This window comes from Natrix helvetica (assembly GCF_964273705.1).
Source record: "Natrix helvetica genome assembly, chromosome: 3".
Lineage (NCBI taxonomy): Eukaryota > Metazoa > Chordata > Lepidosauria > Squamata > Natricidae > Natrix > Natrix helvetica.
This window is the reverse complement of record NC_138549.1, coordinates 166,705,297-166,727,932: the sequence shown is the minus strand read 5'-3', so window position 1 is coordinate 166,727,932 and position 22,636 is coordinate 166,705,297. Positions and strand designations below refer to the sequence as shown.

Sequence of the window (22,636 nt, the reverse complement as noted above, 5' to 3'; positions counted from 1 at the left end):
GGTTTCAGAGAAATAACCTTCCCTTAGTCCTGATTTTGGTGACCCCGTGTTTCTGACTACGGTCCTGTTTGTGTTTACTAAATGCAGAGCCCGCGGAGACAGGACTGATTTAAGTGACACTGGCAGATTTCGGTTGGGATATTTGCTTTCTGGGGGCAGCAAGGAAGGGGGAAAAAATCCCTCCCTTTTTGCTTGTATTTGTTTTCCTTTGAAAGCACAGCAATCAAACAGCAGGATTTAATGATTTTAAGAGGGAGGATGACATCCCTTAAAGTACCTTTGCAATCTTTTCACTTATGTCGCTTCTCTGCTACTTCAGCCCCACTTTTTTCTGTGTTGTTTCATTAGTCAAGAAATATAATAGCTTTTGAATTTTTTGTTCAAAAGATGATGAAATGAAACGGAATGGGTGAGTGACCATGGGGTTTTCCTTTTTTCCTTTTTACTTTTTCCTGTCCTCCACCCCCCGCCCCCCATTTTTCACCAACCTGATATTGTTGCATGAGCAGACTTGCAGTAAAATGTCATTTAATGTGGAGTTATAAACATCCAAAGAGGGAAAAGGGGCAAACTGAAAACTTTTATTTTTTTGTAGCATGTCTATGCAATTTGCATTTGTTTGTGGGACTTCTTGGCTGTTAATGGAAGATTATTATAACAATGTAGAGGGAACAGTAGCAAAGTATTGTTGTTGTTAGTTGCAAAGTTGTGTCCCACCCATCGCGACTCCATGGACAACTTTCCTCCAGGTGTTCCTGTCCTCATCCTCTCGAGTCCATTTAAGCAAAGTCTTAACTGCTAAGATTCCCCACCCACCCCTTTCAGATGATTCAATACTGGGGACATATTGACACATGGGCAATATAGTTTGTGCTGGAGGTATCGAGCCAGTTTTCTTTCCCACCTTTTATATTATACTTAAACTTTGTTTTATTTGCAGGAACCGGTGGAGTGCAAGGGAGTGTTATCAATCATAATGCCAGGTCCCAGGGTTCTGCTTTGGATGGGACCACTACAACTAGCAGCACCACCACTACAACTGTCCAAGGTGGCTCTGAAGCTGCTATTACCCCAGGGACCCTCAATCAGGGCAAATCAGTGGTAATCAGTACCATGGCAACAGCTTTATCCACCAGGAATGGTAAAATCGGGACCACCGCAGTGCAGACTTTGAATGGAAGTAACGTGGTGATGAATTCCCACGCATCTTTCTCGGCCACTCCTGTGACAGCGAATCCTACCGTGGTCCCTGCGGTTGCCCCTCTTGTGAACAATGGACCTGGAAATATTGGAAAAGTCAACACCGTTAATGCTGTCTTGCCATCTGCTTCAAATACTGTCATCCAGACTTCTTTCCTTGGCCCTGGAGTGTCCTCTGCCTCTTCATCTTCACCTACGGTGATCTCTTCACAACAGCCCCCCAATATTGGGACCGGGGGCCCAACAGTAGCATTGGTAAGGCCGCCCATTCACGCAGCGGGACCCTCATTGGCTGCCGCCACGCAAAATGGGAGCAGTACTGTGATCAATTCGACCATCAACGTGGGAGGTTTTCCGACTGCGGCTGTTGCTGCCGCCACGGTTGGTTCAGGGGTGTCTCTCCAGACTTCTCTTGTGAACAGCCAGCCGGGATCTGGGGTATCCGCTGCTGCACCCACCACCCAGATCATCAAAGCGGAGTCTCCTAAAACTATCGTGCAAACAGTCACCCAGCAGCAAACTCTGGCTGCGGCTGGCCAGCCTAGTACTACAGGGGGTAATATGATCATTGGGCAAACTATGCAAGCTGGCCTACCCAACGTAGCTCCTAATCCTGGCGGAGTACCTCCTGGACCTCCAGGTACTCCCACTGGTCTGGCTAAGGGTGCTGCCAATACCGTGGCGCAGAGCCTGCCCAGGACTGCAACCGCAACCACCAGTGGAATCCGAGCAACTTTGACTCCCACTGTTTTAGCACCTCGTCTGCCTCAGCCTTCTCAGAATCCAACAAATATTCAGAACTTTCAGTTGCCACCAGGTAAGAAAAGACCGGAGGGAAATTCCTCTTTTGCTCCAGACTTGTGTGTTTGGAATTTCTTGCTTAAATAAAAGCGTTTGGGATTCTGCTTCTAAGCACGGTTGGATAGCTTGTGTGGTGAGCTGCCTTTGGACCCTCATTTTGTTCTGCAGTGGTTTGTGAGATAAGGTAGTACAGGCAGCCCTCGACTTACGACCGCAATTGAGCCCAGAATTTATGCCACTGAGTGAGAAATTTGTTAAGGGAGCTTTGTCCCATTTTACGGCTTTTCTTGCCACATTTGTTAAGTGAATCACTACAGTTGTTAAATTAGCAAGACGGTTGTTAAGTGAACCTGGCTTCCCCACTGAGTCTGCTGGTCAGGGCGTCGCAAAAGAGGATCACATGACCTCAGGACACCCTGCACCCTCATATTCATAAATATGAACCCGTTGTCAAGCATCTAAATGTAAATCACATGGCCATAGGCATGCTGCAATGGCCATAAGTGTGAAAAATTGTCATGTCACTTTTTGCGGTGCCGTTGTAACTTTGAACAGTTACTATATAAACTGTTGTAAGTCGAGGACTGCCTGTAGTACAGGAACTAAGGAGAGATCTTGTGTTGATTTCACAGCATTTTAATTGGACGCTGTTCTTAGGTTATTTTTGAAGAAAGAGATTAGATTTTGAGCTTTTCTCCAGTACTTTTAGCCTGTTAATTTTCCCTTTGGATGTGTAAGCATGCATGAGGACTAGAAACACAACTTTGCTAAGAAGTGAAAGCTGAGATTATCCAGGTTCTAACAGTATCTACGAGCCACACAACTGTAAATCATATTGATATTTTTTTTTCAGAGTAGCATATGACATCTACAGTATTTAGGGTTTCAAGTACACATTGGCTTAAATCTTTTAAGCTAAAGCATGGCATGATAGATTTTAACACGGGGGATCAAAGTTGCAAACCTACTATAAAATGAAATGTTATGCTAATATATTCAGGGAGGATGAGCTGTTCTAGGGTCTAGGTCAGGGGTGTCCAAACTTGGGAACTTTAAGACTTGTGGACTTCAACTCCCAGAATTCCCCAGCCAGGGGAATTCTGGGAGTTGAAGTCCACAAGTCTTAAAGTTCCCAAGTTTGGACACCCCTGGTCTAGGTCTTCATACTTGTCTGTTTTAGTTTGCCACAAAAGCAGCAAAGAGCAAGTGCAATTTGCTATTCTTGAAAAAATTTCTGTCAGTTGAAAATCATCAGAGACTGTGTGACATGTCTACAGTAACATTCCAATTACATTCTGTCCTCACCTCACCTCACTTTGTGTCATGCTGTAGCACATGCAGTCACTAAGATCATGTTTGAAGACCAGGATAACATTCGGTGGGAAGTTTCTGAGTCGAAAACTAATTGGATTGCTTCCATGTGATCACAAAGGAAATATATCCAAATTTCAGATTTGCTAAATAGTTTGAGATTTTTTAAAAAAATTAATGGTAAACATGCATTTCTAGGCACATGTTCTTACCGAGTGTTACATAGGAAACGTTCTCACATTTTGAGAAGTATCTTCTGAATTCCAGAAAGAGGATGGCAAGGATCTGAATGCTTTCCCAGATCCTTAAACCAGCTAGTTTTAACTGGGTTTGAGTGTCTGTGGAGTACTTGAAAATAAGATGTTTTATTTGCAAGGTGAAGTGATCAGTGGGGGGGCGGGGGGACGGGACGACACATATGTTTTAATGTGCTTCTTTGAAGGGTCTTTAAATAGCAAAAATATATTTGGCTTGATCTATATACCTGCAAAATGCTTAAACTGATAGGCATATCAGTTTAGAAATAAGGATTTTACATTGCTTTTGCTATAGTTTTCCAAAGCAGCAGCATTTTGTTTGCAGTGTCTGTGATAATCTTTACCTTGCAGATTGTACCAAGTTACCTAGCTTTTTTTACACATTCAGAAAGCTTTGGACACTTCTATTGTTAACATCTTCCTACACAGCATGTTGCCTATTGAAACCCAAAAATGATGCTCCAGTGAGTTTAGTCTTCTTGAAGAAACACAGGACCACTAGTACCCTTTTTGTAAAATGAAGCATTTTTTTCTTTTAAAAAGTTCCTAGCTTTCAAACATGTGCCTTAAATACATCCCAGTGGGTCCTTTACTGTCCAGAACAGAGGTCCCCAATCCACGTTAGAAGCTGGACTGCACAGCTGGAGGTGAGGGGGGAGTGAGCAAAACTGCACATGTGTGAGATCTAGGTTGCATCCTCCCCCCCTGCTCCCCCCCCCTGGTCCGTGGAAGAATTGTTTCCACAAAACTGGTCCCTGGTGCCAAAAAGATTGGGACCGCTGGAATAGAATTTTTGGACTTGTGATCATGGCAAAATACCAAAAAAGCCTTAAGAAGAAAATTAAGGTCCATACTTTTATCACAAGCTCTGTTGTATTCACTTTCAGTAAAGCAGAGAATTGGGTTTTGCATCTCTTGTACAGCATGCAAAAGGCATAATTGTATACCAGGAATATTTTTGTGCACTCTTTTTGCACATGTAGGCCATCAGCTTCATTGCTTAAATATTATATTTAATTAGCACTTTGTGAAAAAGGCCCAATGTGACACATAACGTCTTTTAAACACAAGGTTTAAGTTTGTAAAAGAATAATACAAAAAGGGTAAAAGTAGTAGAAAATTGCAATATCAGAGATAAATATCAATGTACCAGTCCTTTTTAATAACTCGCTGGATCAGGATAACCCGAAACTCCTAACAAGAGCCCCCCCACTCCCAGTTTGGGGAGTGCAATATTAGAGCTCCTGATTCTGTCTTAAGTGGATATAGTTGAAAAAACTAGGAATGGTAAAGATGTCAAATTGAGGATTATTTGGGGTACAATACAGAGGAATATATTTGCGTGTTTTGTCACCTGAAAAGAAATGATATCATTTAAGAAAAATGGGAAGAAATATATTTATAGATGTTTCAGCATCAAGAGGCTGTTCTAAATTACACCTGCACCTTTCCTGTCACAGGGGTTAAATGAATCACTGCAGTTATTAAGTTAGTAACATGATTGTTAAGCGAATCTGGCTTCCCCATTGACTTTGCTTGTCAGAAGATCACAAAAGGTAATCATAACCCTGGGACACGTCATAAATACGAGTCAGTTGCCAAGCCTCTGAATTTTGATCACATGACCACAGGGATGCTGCAACAGTCGTAAGTGTGAAAAACAATCCTAAGTCACTTTTTTTCAGTGCCATTGTAACTTTGAACGGTCACTAACTGAACTGTTGTAAGTCGAGGACTACCTGTTGTTTCATAGATGGGCTGTACAACTAATCTTACCAAGACAAACTGCATCCTCACTCATTGAAGGAAAAGCTTGCACGTCCTTGAACCCAAATGGTGCAAGAAGTTAAAAACGAAGAGATTAGGAAGGGTGTTACTGAGAATTGCCAGTTTTCAAAATAAGATTCAAGTTTTACTCAAACCTGGACATTTATTAGGATTTAAGAAAAATGTGTGGCTGTGATTGGAGCTTCCTACCTCCCTCCTTCCCAAATTACTGCTAGCTAACTACGGTATCTAATTAGTGCAGAATGGTGCAGTTAAGTTGCTCGGTAGGGTTCCTTACCATATGTATGATGGGTCTGTAGCCAAGCTTTTACCCCAGTGCCATTTTCCTATGTTATTATTGGTTTATAAGACCCTAAACAGTTTATGGCTTGGTTATCTGGACTGTGTTCACTCACTTCAGTCTAACTTTAAATATGTTGTGCGCGTGCAGTCTTGGTGGTTTAATCACCATGGTTTACGCTTCTAGCATGTTCTGCGCCTGCGGTAAATTGCAGCTTGTTGAACTATAGCTAAACAAACTAGTGTGTGGACTAGGTTACCATCTAGTTAGATTTTTAACAATCTGTGCAGATGTTTTGCATATTATGCAGTGATTTACTTGAGTTCATTTATGTGGACATTCTTTTTTGTGATGTATCTGGAATTAACCTTCTTCAGAGAGTAAGTAAGTAGGTTTCCAGAATAACACCCCATCGAAAATAAAATAGGTATTTTTCTAAGCCTGAGATATTTGACTATGTCATACCAGCCCCCAAGTAATTTATTTAATTCAATTTAATTTACAGTAGATGCCACCCAATTTCAAACTGATTCGGGTGTAATCATATGATTTAATTCTTCATAGGATGCAATTCTTTTATTGCATTTTAATATAATGTAAGATAGTTATTACGTAACTATCTTGATTTTAATTTAGTTATTTATTGAATTTGTTTGTTGCCCATTTTGAAATGATTCTATTGCAATCTAAGATAAAGGATAAATCTAAAATGCAAATAAAATGCCATTGAAAGTACTTTTAAATTAAAAGACAGTATCTATCTATCTATCTATCTATCTATCATCTATCTATCTATCTATCTATCTATCTATCTATCTATCTTTTTTAAAATTTATTTTTGAATGTTTTAATCTTTAAAAACAGTAAAAAAGACACAACAAGGAAAAAAACCACAATAAAACAAAACAAAACACGGAACATACATAACAATATAGAGTAATTTTACAGCTTTCAATATCGGCTTTCCTGCCTAGCTTTTATAATTCTCCCTTCTGCATTGCCTTCCTATTACTATAACCTTGTCCTATGATGTAACAAGCATAATATAAACACTTATAGTAATATTCATTATTTGTATCTCCATCTATTTGTATTCTCTATTTCCTGTTTTGGCTTCTGATTTCTAGCCACTTGTATATTTTATTCCATACATTATAAAAGTCCGATTCTTCTCTTTCTTTTAGTTCTATTGTCATTTTGTCCATTTCTGCACATTCAAGTATTTTCCTGATTGTAGTTTCATCTGAGGGTGTATCAATTTTTTTCCAATTTTGTGCGAAGGCAATCCTGGCTGCAGTGAGTATATGTTTGATTATGTATTGAGATTATTTGTCCATTTTTTGATCCAGTAGTCCTAATAAGAATGCTTCTGGTTTGAGTTCTGTTTTTCGCTCAGTAATTTCTTCTAGCCACTTTCAAATTTTGCACCAGTACTTCCTTGCGATGGGGCACGTCCACCACATATGGTAAAATGTTCCAGGCTTGTGATTGCATCTCCAACAATTAGGGGATAAATTTGGGTATCTATCTACATAGCTAGCTATCTCTTTAATAAAAACAATTTCATTAAAAGGTTCTGGCCACCTTGTCCTACTTTGTCCAGGGTTCATCCTCAAATGTGCTGATGGAAGCGGCTTATAATATCTTGGAAATGATTAAGGGTGAATTTTGCTTTTGGTGGGATCCAGCTGAATAGGCTGCCTGTCTCTGTCTTTTGATATCTTTTTTCATAGCATGGGGGTTAAGTGAGTTGTTTCAGACTGTTTGCATTTCATTTGTCAGATTCTGGCATTGGTCTGTTTTCCTCTCCTTCTATAGCATCCTTTATTTTGGAGGATGGGAATTAATGTGTTTGGGGGCTGCTGCGTTGCCTTGTGTAAGGCTTATATAATTCTGCTGTTTGTAGGAAGTAAGTTGGTGACTCTTTAAGTTTTGGTAAATGCAAAGCTGCAGGATATTTTGAGGGCAGCAAATGAAACTGTAAATCTCAGGATTTGTTGACTTAATTCCTCAGTTGCAGAGAGCACATTACCACATAACACCATTTCTGTTCCTTTTCCAGAAAAATGCCATATCCTTTTGGATATGTGATTAAGTATCTTTGAATAATATTTTCATTCTGTTTTGAGAGTACAATAAAGTTTGGGAGCTTAGCTCATTAATTGAACTACTGAAAGTTAGTGTGCTCTCCAAAGGAAAAGCATCTCTTCTTAGACATCCTTATAGTAAACATCCTCAAGGATTGGGCTCTGAAGCATTAAAATACAGGTAGTCCTCGATTTACGACTACCGTTGAGCCCAACATTTCTGTTGCTTAGTGAGACAGTTAAGTGATTTTGCCCCATTTTATGACCTTCCTTGCCCCAGTTGTTAAAGTGAATCACTGCAGCTGTTCAGTTAGTAACATAGTTGTTAAGTGAATCCGGCTTCCCCTTTGTTGCTGGTCAGAAGGTCGCAAAAAGTGATCCCATGACCCCAGGACACTGCAGCCGTTAGAAATACATGCCAGTTGCCAAGCGGCTGAATTTTGTTCACAATTTTGAATTTTGACCACAAGGACGCTGCAGTGGTCGTAAGTGTGAAAAATTGTCATAAGTCACTTTTTGCAATACGATTGTAATTTCAAATGGTCACTAAATGAACTGCTGTTAAGTCGAGATGACCTGTACTTTATTCAGAGACAGTGATGTTAATCGAATGATGCATTTCCCTGCTTCATTTTTGGTTCACCAATGATCTTAGGCAGGGGTGTCCAAACTTGGCAACTTTAAGACTTGTGGACTTCAACTCCCAGAATTCCCCAGCCAGCGCTGGCTGGGGAATTCTGGGAGTTGAAGTCCACAAGTCTTAAAGTTGCCAAGTTTGGACACCCCTGATCTTAGGCATTGATTCCATTTATTAATATTTTCATGAAAGGAGGGGTTAAAACGTTGAATCATTTAGCCTTTATTCCTTAGTCTTCCCTCCTATTTGCCAATGCTGCCATTCTCCGGCCTAATTTAAATGTAATGATGCACCTGAAGGAAAAACAGGTGACTGACTTCATATTTATATTAGGTCTTCAGGTGCCTTATGCAGTGTTCGTTCACCTGTAAGTGGAATTATTAATTCTTATTTGGCCCATAGATTTCTCTTGTATTAAAACTATACGGATGAAAGAAGATCGGCTTAAATGACATGCTGGTGTGGGATGCTGGAGAATGTCGGGAGAACATGGCTGTCTAATGTTATTTGTTCAAAAACAGCCTTACATACCTTCCCTAATACTTGAAAGTGGTTGGTTGGTTGAGGTTTAGTTTGTTATATAAACTTTTATATAACACTTTATAATGCCTTGGTAAGGCCACATTTGGATCACTGCATCCAGTTTTGGTCGCCACGCTGTAAAAACGAAGTGGAGACTCTAGAAAGAGTGCAGAGAAGAGCAACAAAGATGATTAGGGGACTGGAGGCTAAAACAGATGAAGAACGGTTGCAGGAACTGGGTAGGTCTAGTTTAATGAAAAGAAGGACTAGAGGTATCATGATACCTGCTTTCCTGAAAATAAGACCTCCCCGGATAATAAGCCCAATCGGGCTTTTGAGCACATGTGCTAAAATAAGCCCTCCACGAAAATATTGCAACATATCAGCAGCCATGAGATGACCATGCTCACCACCTCCTGCACCTCCAAACTAATAAGACTTCTCCGAAAATAAGGCCAAGTGCTTATTTCGGGGGTGAAAAGAAAATAAGACCCTGTCTTATTTTCCAGGAAACACAGTAGCAGCGTTCCAATATTTGAGTGGCTACCACAAAGAATAGAGCAGGGGTTCTCAACCTGTGGGTCGGGACCCCTTTGGAGGTCGAACGACCCTTTCACAGTGGTCGCCTAAGACCATTGGAAAACACATATTTTCGGAAAAAATACGGAAAACATAAAATAATTTTATGGTTGGGGTTCACCACAACATGAACTGTATTAAAGGGTCGCGGCATTAGGAAGGTTGAGACCCACTGGAATAGAGAGGGTCAATCTATTTTCCAAAGCATCCAAAGGCAGGACAAGAAGCAATAGATGGAAACTATTCAAAGAGAGAAGCAATCTAGAACTAAGGAGAAGTTTCCTGAGAGAACGATCAGTGGAATGACTTGTCTCCAGAAGTTGTGGGCAATGCACCGCTGGAGGTTTTTAAGAAGAGATTGGACAGCCATTTGTCTGAAATGGCGTACGGTTTCCTGCTTGAACAGGAAGTTGGACTAGAAGACCTTCAAGGTCCCTTTCTGTTCTGTTATTCTGTTAACCCCAACCATTGTGGTTGGCCTAGGTCAGGGGTGTCCAAACTTGGGAACTTTAAGACTTGTGGACTTCAACTCCCAGAATTCCCCAGCCAGCTGGCTGGGGAATTCTGGGAGTTGAAGTCCACAAGTCTTAAAGTTCCCAAGTTTGGACACCCCTGGCCTAGGTGAATTCAACTATATGTGGCTTAATAAAAAATAATGAGTAAAGTGATTCTTGTCTTGGCGGAAGGTTGGACTAGAAGACCTTTGAGATCCTTCCTAACTCCAAATTTTTATAATTCTAAGTAATGTGCCGTAAGTAAATTGTGTGCTTCCCTGTCACTGCCATTGTGTGCCTTCGTTTCCTGCATTCATTTTTTGACCTTCCTATCCTTTTGTTCTTTGCTCTTTTTGTTGCTAACACATCATTCAGGAGCTGCTTGTTCAACTGTATTTTGTTTCTTAAAATGTTTTTGTAAATCGTGACCTTACTTAAATGATCCTAACTATTAGTGCATTTTTAACATGCAGGTTAAAAAGTTTTAAATGTTTCTTCTAAACAGGAAAGTTTGTTACTAAACACACACACACACCCTTCCCGGTCTCGTTACCTTTTTATTTTTATTTGTTTTTTTGCTATCAGGTCTAGCTCTCCAAATAGGGATGCAGTGGTTCAATGACTAAGACGCTGTCAATCAGAAAGTTCGGCGGCTTGAATCCCTAGCATCGCGTAATGGAGTGAGCTCCCGTTACTTGCCCCAGCTTCTGCCAACCTAGCAGTTCGAAAGCATGTAAAAAATGCAAGTAGAAAAATAGGGACCACCTTTGGTGGGAAGGTAACAGCGTTCTGTGAGCCTTCGGCATTTAGTCATGTTGACCACATGACCACGGAGACGTCTTCGGACAGCGCTGGCTCTTTGGCTTTGAAACTGAGATGAGCAGCGCCACCCAGAGTAGGGAATGACTAGCACATACCGTATTTTTTGGAGTATAAGATGCAACTTTTTTCCTTTAAAAAGAGGCTGAAAATCTGGGTGCGTCTTATACACTGAATACAGCATTTTTTGCCTCCTGAAGCCCCGCTCCCTTCACCAAAATGTCCATGCATACCCTTATGGAGGCTTTCAGACAGCTCCTGAGGGCTGGGGAGGGCAAAAATGAGAAAAGATGGGCCGTTTTTTGCCCCCCCCCCCCAGCCCCAGTAGCACTCTATAAGCCTCCATAAGGCTATGCATGCATTTTTTGGACAGAAAAACGGGCCGTTTTTTGCTCTTATTTGCCCCCCCCACCCCCCAGGAGCACTCTGCAAGCCCCCCCCCCACTATTCATGCCTTTTATTTGAAAAAAAAAGGGCCCGTTTTCACAAAAAACGGGACATTTTGGGGAGGTTTGCAGAGTGCAAAACATTTTCCCCCCCTTTCGGAAAGCTGTTTAGTTAGAGTAGTTGATGAGTTTTAGGTGCTTCAGGTTGTCAGCAATTTCCTTCTCCAGCACATGGATAAATACACCTGGAAACATCTACCTACCTACCTACCTACCTACCTACCTACCTACCTACACACTCTCTCTACCTACCTACCTACTGTATTTCTCTCTCCCTCTCTCTCTATCCCTTTATCTACCTACCAACCTGCGTACTCTCTCTCCCTACCTACCTATCTACTCACTCTATTTCTCTCTCTATTTCTCTCTCTATATCCCTCTACCTACCTACCTACCTACCTACCTACCTACCTACCTACCTACCTAACTACTCACTCTCTCTCCCTACCTACCTACTATATGTCTCTCTCTCCCTCTCTATCTACCTACTTTTTTTAAAAAAATTGCCTCTTCAAAACCTGGGTGCATCATACTCCAGTGCGTCTTATACTCCAAAAAATACGGTATGTGCGAGGGGAACCTTTACCTTTTACAAGCTCTCCAAAGAGATTAGATGCCTGGTCTCATAAGCTTCTAGAAGTCTAGTGGTTAAGTCAGAAACAGTTTGGTTTCTAAAAACATGAATGACTCCTACCGGTAGATATTGCAAATATCTCTCAATTCTAAACAAAGGATGATTGTGAATCTTCCATCTTTGGGGAGAAAATTAAAAGAAATATCCATTATTGTGACTATGTTCACAACATGAGACACGTTAGCAAGGTGCAGACTTTTCATTAGATTATGCAGAGATTTCGACAGCATCACTTTCTGTCCGTCATTACTAACATAGTTAAATTATCAAACCAGAATGCCAAGATTAAAAAAACAAAAAGAATTGGCAGATTTTAGAAATGGCAAAGAAAGCGATATATGAGACCAGAGGAACTTGGGTAGATATTCTGTGCTTTGTTACAATCAAGAACTTGTGATAGTTTTATGTAGGTGGTGTTGTGTCATGAACAAGGTTTTAAAAGGTCAATCCGTTTTGTGTTGGTGTGTTTTTTTTAATTTTGCAGCGTGGTTATTTTTACATACTGCAGTTCTGGTATTTTCCTGAGAAATTGAATAAATACTTTCCTATGTTATTGATGACTTATATTGCATTCTCCTTTTTGTCTTAAGCAAAGAAGGCCTAAGAATGTTCAAAAACTGATAGGCAAGTTATACAGTAGATGTACGAAAGCTTGACGTTTAAGTCTAGAGAGAATTTAGTGTTACCTATTATTTCTTGGTTGCTGTCCTTTCTAGAAGTCAACACCATTCATGTTAATTATTGTCTCACATAACCTCACTTTCTTTTATCATTTTTATTAAAGACATTTCAAAAAGATTAAAAACTAATATAAAATAATATAAAGCAAGAAAAAGAAAAGTATCAAAATCAAAGAGAAAGCTAAAGGTGCAAGATGAGTTAGACTAATTAATCAGTGTGATGACTTGCCTCCTGAGGTTGTGGCTACTCCATTGCTGGAGGTTTTTAAAAAAAGACTGGACAGTCATTTGTCTTAAATGGTATAGGGTTTCCTGCTTGAGCAGGGGGTTGGACTAGAAGACCTCCAAGTTCCCTTCTGTTATTCCGTTATTCTGATAAATGAGGGGGAAAGGAAAAATAGAAAAGAAAGAAAAAAATATACACAAAAGTTGCTTCTTACCTTCTTTTCAGCAGTTATATAATTATAAATTTACTTCTTACTCTAGGGTTACAACCTAAGCCTCTTCTTTCTATAATCTACCTGGTTTAATCGTTAAATCCATAAATCATAAGTTTATTTTGTCTGTCTCATGGAAAAAGTCTGATAGGGGTTTCCTCTCAGCAGTAACTGTAAATATTTTCTCTGATCAAGGAAGACAGTTTGGCTATCTCAGAAAGTTGGATCATCTTCACCAACCATGCCTCCATTGTGGGTAGGGCTGAATCTTTCCATCTTTGTGCCTATAAAAATCTCCTTGCAGTTATCATGTAGAAAAGCAAAGTTCCGTAACTTTTTCCATCAACTGTTCATCCATCAATCCAAAAGGAAAACTGCTCGTTGGTTTCAACATTATGTTAATCTTTTAAAATCCTCTGAATCTGTGTTTGTATTTGAATCCTGAATTTTCTTGCTTTTTATACACTACCAAACATGATAAAATATCTCTTCTTGTTATTCACATTTGGAACGTAAATTTGAAGTGCCTTTATACATTTTGTATAGTTCTCTAATAACACATGCAAATGGTACTTCATTTTATAAATATTCTCTTTAAGATTATAAGATAGTGTTAATGTCAATACTTTCATGCACATAATTTCCCATTGCTCAATTTGTACATTATAACCAAAATGTTTAGCTCACTATACCATAATACTTTCACTTGTTCTTCTATTTCAAATTTCAATAGTTTATAATTTTAGCAATTACACATTCATATTCACAATTCTATTTCAGAGTCAGTCTTACACTGCATAAAACCATAAATTATTTTGCCTACTTTAAATCCTAATAATTGTAAATAAGAGAACTCTTGACAACTACATCCTCGTGCCACTCGTTTTTCTTTTGTTTTTTATTTTATGTTCCCTTGACAAAATTTTAGTAACAATAAGTTAGCCATAAAGGTGTTTTCGGGCACAACTTGGGTTTATATTATTCCATATTCTCAATAATGGAATGTCTAACATAATGATTATTAAAAATGCACATTAACTTTGATTGTGCCACCCAAATTTCAGGTCACGTCCTTCTAACTCCCAAAGCTTTCTATTTCTCACCAACATCCATTCTTTCATCCAAACTAAAACAGCAAGTTGGGAAATACAATTTCAAATCAGGGCAACCCAATCCTCCTTTTTTCCTTTGCATCTTGCAACACCTTATATTTAACTTAAAATACATGTTTCCCCCCTGCGCACAAATTTAGATATATCCTTCTGCCACTGATGAAATAGTGCAACAGTTGTCAAAGCAGGTATTGTCTGAAAGAAAAACACCGTTCTAGGCAAGTTACTGACATTTTCCCCAGCAATGACACTTGTAGTTTCTCCCATCTTAACATATCTTTTTAAACAGCATTTTAACATGGTTATTTTGAAGTTCATATTTGTCACAGTGATAGCTAGATACTGCAACCCAATTTAATGAGAAAATATCTCTCCCTCTCATTCTCTCTCTTCCTCTCTCTCCCCCCCTCTCCCTCTCTCTTCCTGAATGGCTGATTACCAAGAGGCAACCTACTTTAATATATTAGGATCTGCTTGGAAGCAAACACCATAATCCATAAAAGGTGCCTAAAAGCCTTCCTGTTCCTGTGTCTTGATTGCAGGAACCCTGTTTCGTATTAGCGACAGAGGGAAATGAGAATTTATAGGTTAAGAGCAGCCCACTTCTAATTTAATTAGGGTTAGGCAGAAAATATTCTGAGGTCAGATTAATATCACCCACGTATTGTAGTTAATGCTGGACAAATGATTTTTATATGGAGTCTTTCTGCAGGTAGCTCTCTAATAGATTTCCTTTAACACCAAGGCACGAATAAAAAAATAGTAATATGGATAGCAGCAAGATTTGTTTTGGAATACAATTCATTGATATCCAGAATAATTGGATATAGTTCATTTTTAAAGTGTATCATATTGGGTTTCAGATTATTCCTGCAATGCATATTATTGTCTTGGAAGGAGGGCACAATGAGCTTTCAGATCCAATAGAACACTTTCATTCAGATACACAGTGTTTTGTTACTGCTGAACACTAAATAAATACCATGGTCAAGTGATAAGAAGTTAGTAGAACATCTTTGAATCTTGCTTAACTTCTTTGAGAGCCAATCCAGGCGGTTTTAATAAGTGTATTTGCTTTTAGAGCAGCTTCTATTGATGATGATATTTCAGATCATCCTTTCCCCCAAAAAACTGGAGGGGAAAAGAGAAGATTTAGCTTAGTACAGACCCATCAGTAGTCTGACCCTAACACTTAGAGCAGTTTAGCAATGGGATCATTGATTCTAAGGGGGTAGTTCCTTTTTGGTGGATATGGTCGAGTGGAGGCTTCACAGATGTTCGTCTAGTGTTCTTTACTTTGCATTCATGTACTAAATGAGAGACTCAACCCCATAGCTGACGGTCCCTTCCAACTCTATGATTCTGTGTGACCTTTTTGTAAAAGAATATTCCAACAATGACTGTGCTAATTTATTCAGGTTAGCTGTAGTTTTAAAACCCAGGTGTTGTGTTTACTGCATAAGCTATGGTTTATTTTATTTATGTGTATTCCGCCTTTTTTTTTTTTTTTTACAAATAATTCAAGGTGACAAATATATCCAACACACCTTCCTTCTTCTATTTTCCTCACAACAGGAACAGAGGTGGCATTCAGCAGGTTCTGACCAGTTCTGAAGAACTGGTAGTGGAACTTTTTGAGTAGTTCGGGGGAACCGGTGAATACCACCTCTGACTAGCCCCCACACCCATCTATTCTCTGCCTCCTGAGTCCCAGCTGATCGGGACGGAATGGGGATTTTGCAGTAATCTTCCCCTGGAGTGGGGAGGGAATGGAGATTTTACAGCATCCTTCCCCTGCCACCAAGCCACACTATGCCCACCAAGCCACACCCACAGCCCCGGTAGTAAAAGTTTTTGAATCCCACCACTGAACAGCAAACCTGTGAGTGAGTTGGGCTGAGAGAGAGTGACGGGCCCAAAGTCACCCATATGGCTTTCAGGACTAAGGTGGGCCTTGAACTCACAGTCTCCTGATTTCTAGCCTAGTCCTTTAACCAATAGGTCAGTAGCTGCTGCCTTTATGTGTCACACATAGAACAAGACACTAGAGTTTGCTTAGCAAATTATGATAAGAATAAAAGAATAAAGGTGATGCATGCGAAGCGAGCTCCAGTGGTTCTCCTGTCACAGCTATTGGGGAAGATGATCTCCTGCATCTCGATCGTCCCCTGGGCCCGTCTCCATTCCAGGATGCTTCAATGGCTGCTCCTTCCCCACCAGAGATCCTACAGGAGCAACTCATCCAGGCTAGTGCGCGTCCCCACGACATTGAAGAGGTCCCTCCGATGGTGGACATCATCAGCGCTCCGCAAGGGCCATCTCTTCAAGGAGCCCGACCGGCTGGTCATCACCACGGATGCAAGCCTCGCCGGCTGGGGGGCACACATGGGTCATCTCGTGGTTCAAGACAAGTGGTCCCCTACAGAGATAAACTACAGCATCAATCTCTTGGAACTGCGGGCCACAAGGTTAGCCCTACGTCACTTTCACCAGTCCATATGGCAACGTCACGTTCTGTTGATGACATACAATGTGGCCACTAAGGGGCATATCAACCGCCAGTGTGGCACCAGATCCAAACAATTGATGAGGGAAGCAGAGACCTTGGGCCGCTGGGCGGAGTGTCATCTGGCGTCTCTCCGGTCCGACCACATCTCCGGAGTAGACAACACCCAGGCGGACTGGCTAAGCAGGACCACCATAGACCCTGCGGAGTGGAAGTTGGATCCTGTGTTGCTCAGCCAGTTGTCATTAGGTTCGGCGCTCCATCAGTCGACCACTTTGCCTCCAAGGACAACGCTCAGCTCCAATGTTTCTTCTCCCGCTTCCATACACCAGGGGCAGAGGGGACGGATGCTCTTCGCTGCAGTTGGCCCCGGAGTCTGCTGTATGCGTTCCCTCCTCTTCCTCTCCTCCTTCAGGTCCTCAACAAGATCATCGCGGAAAGGGCGGAAGTAATCCTCGTGGCCCCTCATTGGCCCCGGAGATCGTGGTTCGCAGACCTCGTCAGACTGTCGGTCTCCCCCCCCATGGCGGATTTACCCGGATCAGCTCTCCTTCAGCAAGGGGGCCGTTGTCCACCCAGAACCCCAGTGGCTTCAACTGGCCACCTGGCACTTGAAGGGGACCTGTTAAGGGGCGAAGGATTGTTGGAGCAGGTGGTGCGCACCATTCAAGCTGCCAGGCGCCCCTCAACGACCAGGACTTATGACTCCTCGTGGGCTACGTTCGCCAAGTGGTGTGAGGTTTCGCGACTTGACCCGGTCACGGCCCCCGTGCCCCGTGTGCTGGATTTTCTGCAAGAAGGCCTCGACAAGTGCCTTACCCCAAACACGCTCCGCCGCCAGGTGGCGGCTCTCTCAACGATCTGGTCGGGCGATCCTGATCTGCCTCTCAGCAGAATGCCTAGGGTACGCTGGTTTCTCAAGGGTGCCTCCAACCTGCGTCCCCCCACGATCCACCGATATCCCACATGGCAACTGTCAGTGGTACTACAGGCCCTCACTTCTCCACCTTTTGAGCCCCTGCGTACTGCTTCTTTTCGCCATCTTACCCTGAAGACAGCCTTCCTCATTGCCGTAACATCCGCCAGGTGCATATCAGAACTGGCAGTCCTGTCCGTACATCAGGACCTGTGCATTATACACCCCGACAGGGTGGTCCTGCGACTGGATCTGGCCTTTGTCCCTAAGATCAATACGTGGTTCCTCAGGGCGCAGGATGTCATTCTGCTGGATTTTTGCCTGTGTCCCTCGCACCCAAGCGAGCGCACCTGGCACAAGGTGGACGTCAGAAGGGCGCAGAAGGTCTACGTCGCACGGACCTCCGAGTTCCGTAGGTCGGAGGCCCTCTTCATTTCATTCCAGCCAGCCTCCTTGGGCAAGAAGGTCTTTTCCTCGACGGTAGGCAGGTGGATTCGGGCCTGCATCGCTTCTGCCTACGAAAGTCAGTCCAGGTCGGTGCCTTGTCCCATCACAGCCCACTCCAAAAGGAGTGCGGCCACGTCTGCGGCCTGGGCCACCCAGGCCTCGATTGTAGATATTTTGCAGAGTGGCTACGTGGTCCTCAGCGTCTCCTTTCATCAAAAACTACAAGCTGGACGTGTTTGCATCGGCTGAGGCGTCCTTCAGCAGGAGGGTGCTCCAGGCGATTGTGTCTTCGACCGAATCCCGGGACGATACTGCTGCCCGCCCAGATGGACAGTAACTTGTGTATGTCCCATTGCTTGGACTCTCCAAGCGGCGCACAGGAAAAAGGCCATTGGCTTACCTGAAGAGTCCTTTTCTGTGCACCGCGGGAGAGTCCAACCCGCCCTGGAGTCCCGTCCACGGATTCACAACCGACGTGTCAATGGAACTGTGTTCTTGGACGCTTCCGCTCCATCCTCGCGGTTCCAGATCTTCAAAATTTTCTGGAAGAGTAGCCACACCAGGAGGCGTGGTCAGGAAGAAAAAAAGTTTCTCAGTCCCAGGGCAACCAGACTAAAACAACCCATTGCTTGGACTCTCCCGCGGTGCACAGAAAAGGTCCCTTCAGGTAAGCCAATGGTCTTTCTTCTGACTGCAGTTACTAGCTGACGCAGGCTGGCCAGGCGCTCTGGGGACAGCTGTACTATCCCTGTTGCCGAATTTATAACTGTCCCTAAGTGAGGATCTGCGTGGATGGGGACAGGTGACTCTTGGGGAAGTTGACAGAAACCCCAGGGTCTGAAGCCAGTGAATGGTAAGGCGAAGATCTGATTTTGCCTTGGGAAGGGAGTCTGCCTGGACTAGGACATCGTCCAGGTAGCATTGGAGTCTCACTGGCACCAATCGCAGGTGAGCCGCCAATGCCGCGAGGACCTTTGTAAATGTGCGGGGAGCTGAGGCCAGGCCGAATGGAAGGGCATTGGTAGTGATTTTCCCCGTGGGAAAACCGAAGGTATTTGCGATGGGACTGAAGGATGGGGATGTGGAGGTAGGCCTCTGTCAGATCTACCGAGGCCAGATAATCCCCCCGTCGGATGCCCTGAAGGATGGATCTGAGGGAGGATATTTTGAAGCGCCTATAAACCAGGAACTGGTTCAGACGTTTGAGTTCCAAAATGGCCCTCCAACCCCCCGAGCTCTTCGGGACCACGAAGAGATTTGAGTAGTGGCCCCTCCCGTGTTCCAAAACCGGAACGGGCTCCACCACTTGAATCTCGAGCAGATGGGTCTAGGGCCACCCCGAAAAAGTTGAGGCCCGCGTAGGGGGCCGCAGCTAAGTTCCACTTTGCTTTATTGTCCATCTGCCAACTGCGGAGCCACAGGAGGCGACGGGAGGTGACAGATGTGGCAAGGGCACTGGAAGCGAACTTAACAGCATTCAGTGTAGCGTCGGCCAAATATTGGGAGGCCGCCAGGATCTTTGTGATGTCCTGTTGGAGCCGGTCGTCCTGGATCGGAATTCGATCCTGGAGCTGTTGGAGCCACATCACCGTGGTACGGTTAAAGTACGATGCTGCGGCTGCCGCCTTGACCGCCCATGTGGAGGCGTTAAAATTTTTACGCAGTTAATTCGGCCCGCTTGTCTTCCGGCTTCATCTTGTCCGCCACATCCCCAGACACCACGGGAGAGGAAGAGACAAAAGCCGCTATAGGTGTATCAACAACTGGAAGCTGAAGAGCCTGGGCAAATGCCTGCTCTACATTATAGGCGCGATGATCGTTGCTGCCCGGGGTGGAGAAATTGGACGGCTGGGCCCACTGGTTTTTCACCACTTCCATAAATGGGAGGAGCAGGGATCTCCTCCTTATTCGTAGCCATGTTAGAGCACATGGCCATGTCAGGATCCCTGGGAGGAGGGACTGTGGGGTCCCCTGTCCCAATTTTAGTGGTCTTTCTGGCCTTGTGTAGCAAGGAAGAGGGGGAGTCTGGAGGGGCAGAGTCCTCATCCTCCGAGAACCCCATATCATTTCGGTTATCTTCCCCCGTGGTGGAGCTCTCGCTAACTAAAGGAGGGGAGGAGGCTCTGAGCTGACCTATAATAGGAGTGGGCCCTGCCATGGTAAGGCACCTTATCCCTTTGGGCAACGCCACCAGTAATGGCTGCTGAGATAAGTCTCCTTATGCTTTCTGGGAGATAATCTAGGTCAGACATGTCCTCCTGGCCATGGTCTGGGCCTGGAGGGACTGGGCCCCTGTTTGGAGGGAAATATCTGGAAGAACCTTCCATGGGATCTGCAGCTTCTGTCTCAACTGTACCCGGGGAATCTGGAAGTGAAGGAGACTCCGCCCGCCTGGAACTTCGGTATGATCTGGAAGGAGATACCGAAGGGGAAGAGGGACTGAAGCCCCTACGTGGTGGTGGTGGTGGGAAGGACCAGGAATGGGCTCAACGGGAGACCTGGATCTAGATCTGGGCTTGGCCGATTGGGCCTGTCTCTCAGCCCTAGCAAAGGTCTTTTCCAAGGCCTTCAGGCATCTCAACTCATCCTTCTCAGTGGCCCTGGAAGGCCTCTGCGCAGCGATGGGTTTAGAGGAGGAGGATCTGGCCCTGGGTTGGTCAAATGGGCCCTCCCTGTCGTCCTGGGCCAGGGAAGGAGCGGCCTGAGCCGACTCCAAATGCGCCGCCATCGCCCCACTCACTTGTCCGGTCAGTAGGCCCTTGTGAATCCTCCTGGGCCTGCGGAAGAGTGGCACCTTCTGTTGGCCTCGTCTTGCTGCGCAGTAGGTACCTGGCGCGACACTCAGCGAGGCTGCGGGGACCACGAGGCTTCAGCACTGCCGGTTAGCTCAGCCAACAAAAGTGCGCCTGTGGGCTACTAGGCCTGGCGCACGTGGCAGCTCTCAAAATGGCCGCCGGAGCCTCACGCCCATTTGTCTTCGGGTGGCTGCGGTATTTAGCCTCCTTGCGGCTTGGCCTGCTGCTCTCTGAGGCCGCCGAAGCCCTTTAAAAGCAGCGTGGCCTTAAATGGAAGGGCCGGAGCTGGAGGGAAGTCGGCAAGGTGATCGGAGCCGGGCGGCTTAGATTCGCACGCTTTTAGCGCGCCGCTGCCCGGCCAGAGCCCCTCCTTTCCTTCGGCACGATCTTCAGCCTCGTAAGTGAGGCGCGTTGCGGGCAGCAGAAATAAACGGCTCCCGAGGCTGCAGGGGTCGCCCCGCACGCACGCCAACCCGGGAATCGGACCAGGGCACCGGCCCGCGGACAGGGAGAAGGTAGATTGCCCCACGGGGCTCTCCCTGACTGCTGGGGACAGAAACCAAGCTGTCCGTTTGGGCGCAGCCATCAATTTACATTTTAGAGTAGCTAATGTTTCAAATCGATTTACTATACTAACTAGAAAAAAAGGGAAATTTTTTTGAAGAGATTTAATTAATTTTCCTATCTAAGGAACCAAACAACCCAGTGCTTGGACCAAAAGACTGAGAGGAAACTGGGAACTAATAGGAGAGACAGAAGGCTAAGAAGTTTTCTCTCAATCTAATGAACCAATCAGGCTGTTTTAACCCTCGAGTGACCCCTCCCTCTACTCTACTGGAAATAACTGTAACAATAGGCTGAATTGTTTGTTGACATGCATTATTAAACCTAGTTAGCTTTTGCAAAGTTGTATGTATGCACTTAACTGCACGAATCATAAATGATATTCTTTGGAAAATGTTATAAAAAGAAAACGTAGACCTTAAATTACTGTTTACAGAGACCAGGACATGTTTAAAGTTATATATCTATTAGTCTACATTACCGTGAATAAGCAGTTGAAAATTCAGAGAATGTCCTTCATATCCTTTGTACATTAACTATTCCTGTGTTTCTCAACTTTGACAGTTTGAAAATGTGTGGACTTCAATTCCCAGAATTCTCCAGCCAGCAATCTCTGCCAGCCAGCTAGGCTGACTGGGAAATTCTGGGAATTGAAGTCTACACAGTTTCAGACTGTCAAGGTTGAGAAATACTGAACAATTTTATTAAACTTCTAAGACAAGTTACAATTGTGTTTCCAGAGGAATTGAATTTGAAACGAGTGACCAAATTATTGGTGTTATATTCATTCTTGCAGTGAGCTGCTCAAATGGGTATTTAAAAACAAACCTTAAGAGTCATTGCAATACTGACTTGCAACAGGGACTAGGAAAATTGACTTATTCAATAGAAACATCTTCAACCATTGCAATCATCTTCCTGCTCTTATAATTTTCTGTTTAAATGCCAGAGATAGACATTTGAGCATTACAACTGTACCTTAATGAAAGTGTGGCAATTTGAGTATTTGCCAAATGTAATTTTAAGACTTATTTGCTAATAATATATTGCTACTGTCGGTTTCTGAATATTCAGCATCTGTTTTAATCTGTGATTTCAAAGTGAATCCTAAATAGGAAGGAGAGCGAGGTAGAATTGCCCCATTTTCTCACCTTCCTTGCCACAGTCATTAAATAAATCACTGCAGTTGTTAAATCAGTAACATGGTTGTTAAGTATCCCTGGCTTCCCCATTATCTTTGCTTGCCAAAAGGTCGCCAAAGGTGATCACATGATCCTTTTAGGACACTGCAAGCATCCTAAATATGAATTTGTTGCCAAGCACC

At 43.6% G+C, this 22,636-nt stretch overlaps 1 protein-coding gene across 3 annotated transcripts in view; it reads left to right on the top strand.

The window, feature by feature from the left end:
- TAF4 (TATA-box binding protein associated factor 4) overlaps window positions 1-22,636 on the top strand; it is a 103,772-nt gene that overhangs the window by 1,752 nt on the left and 79,384 nt on the right. For all 3 annotated transcript variants that reach the window (XM_081947563.1, XM_081947564.1, XM_081947562.1), the window contains exon 2: window positions 941-2,017. In XM_081947563.1, the coding sequence (XP_081803689.1) occupies window positions 941-2,017 (1,077 nt within the window). The remainder of the gene's footprint in view (window positions 1-940; window positions 2,018-22,636) is intronic.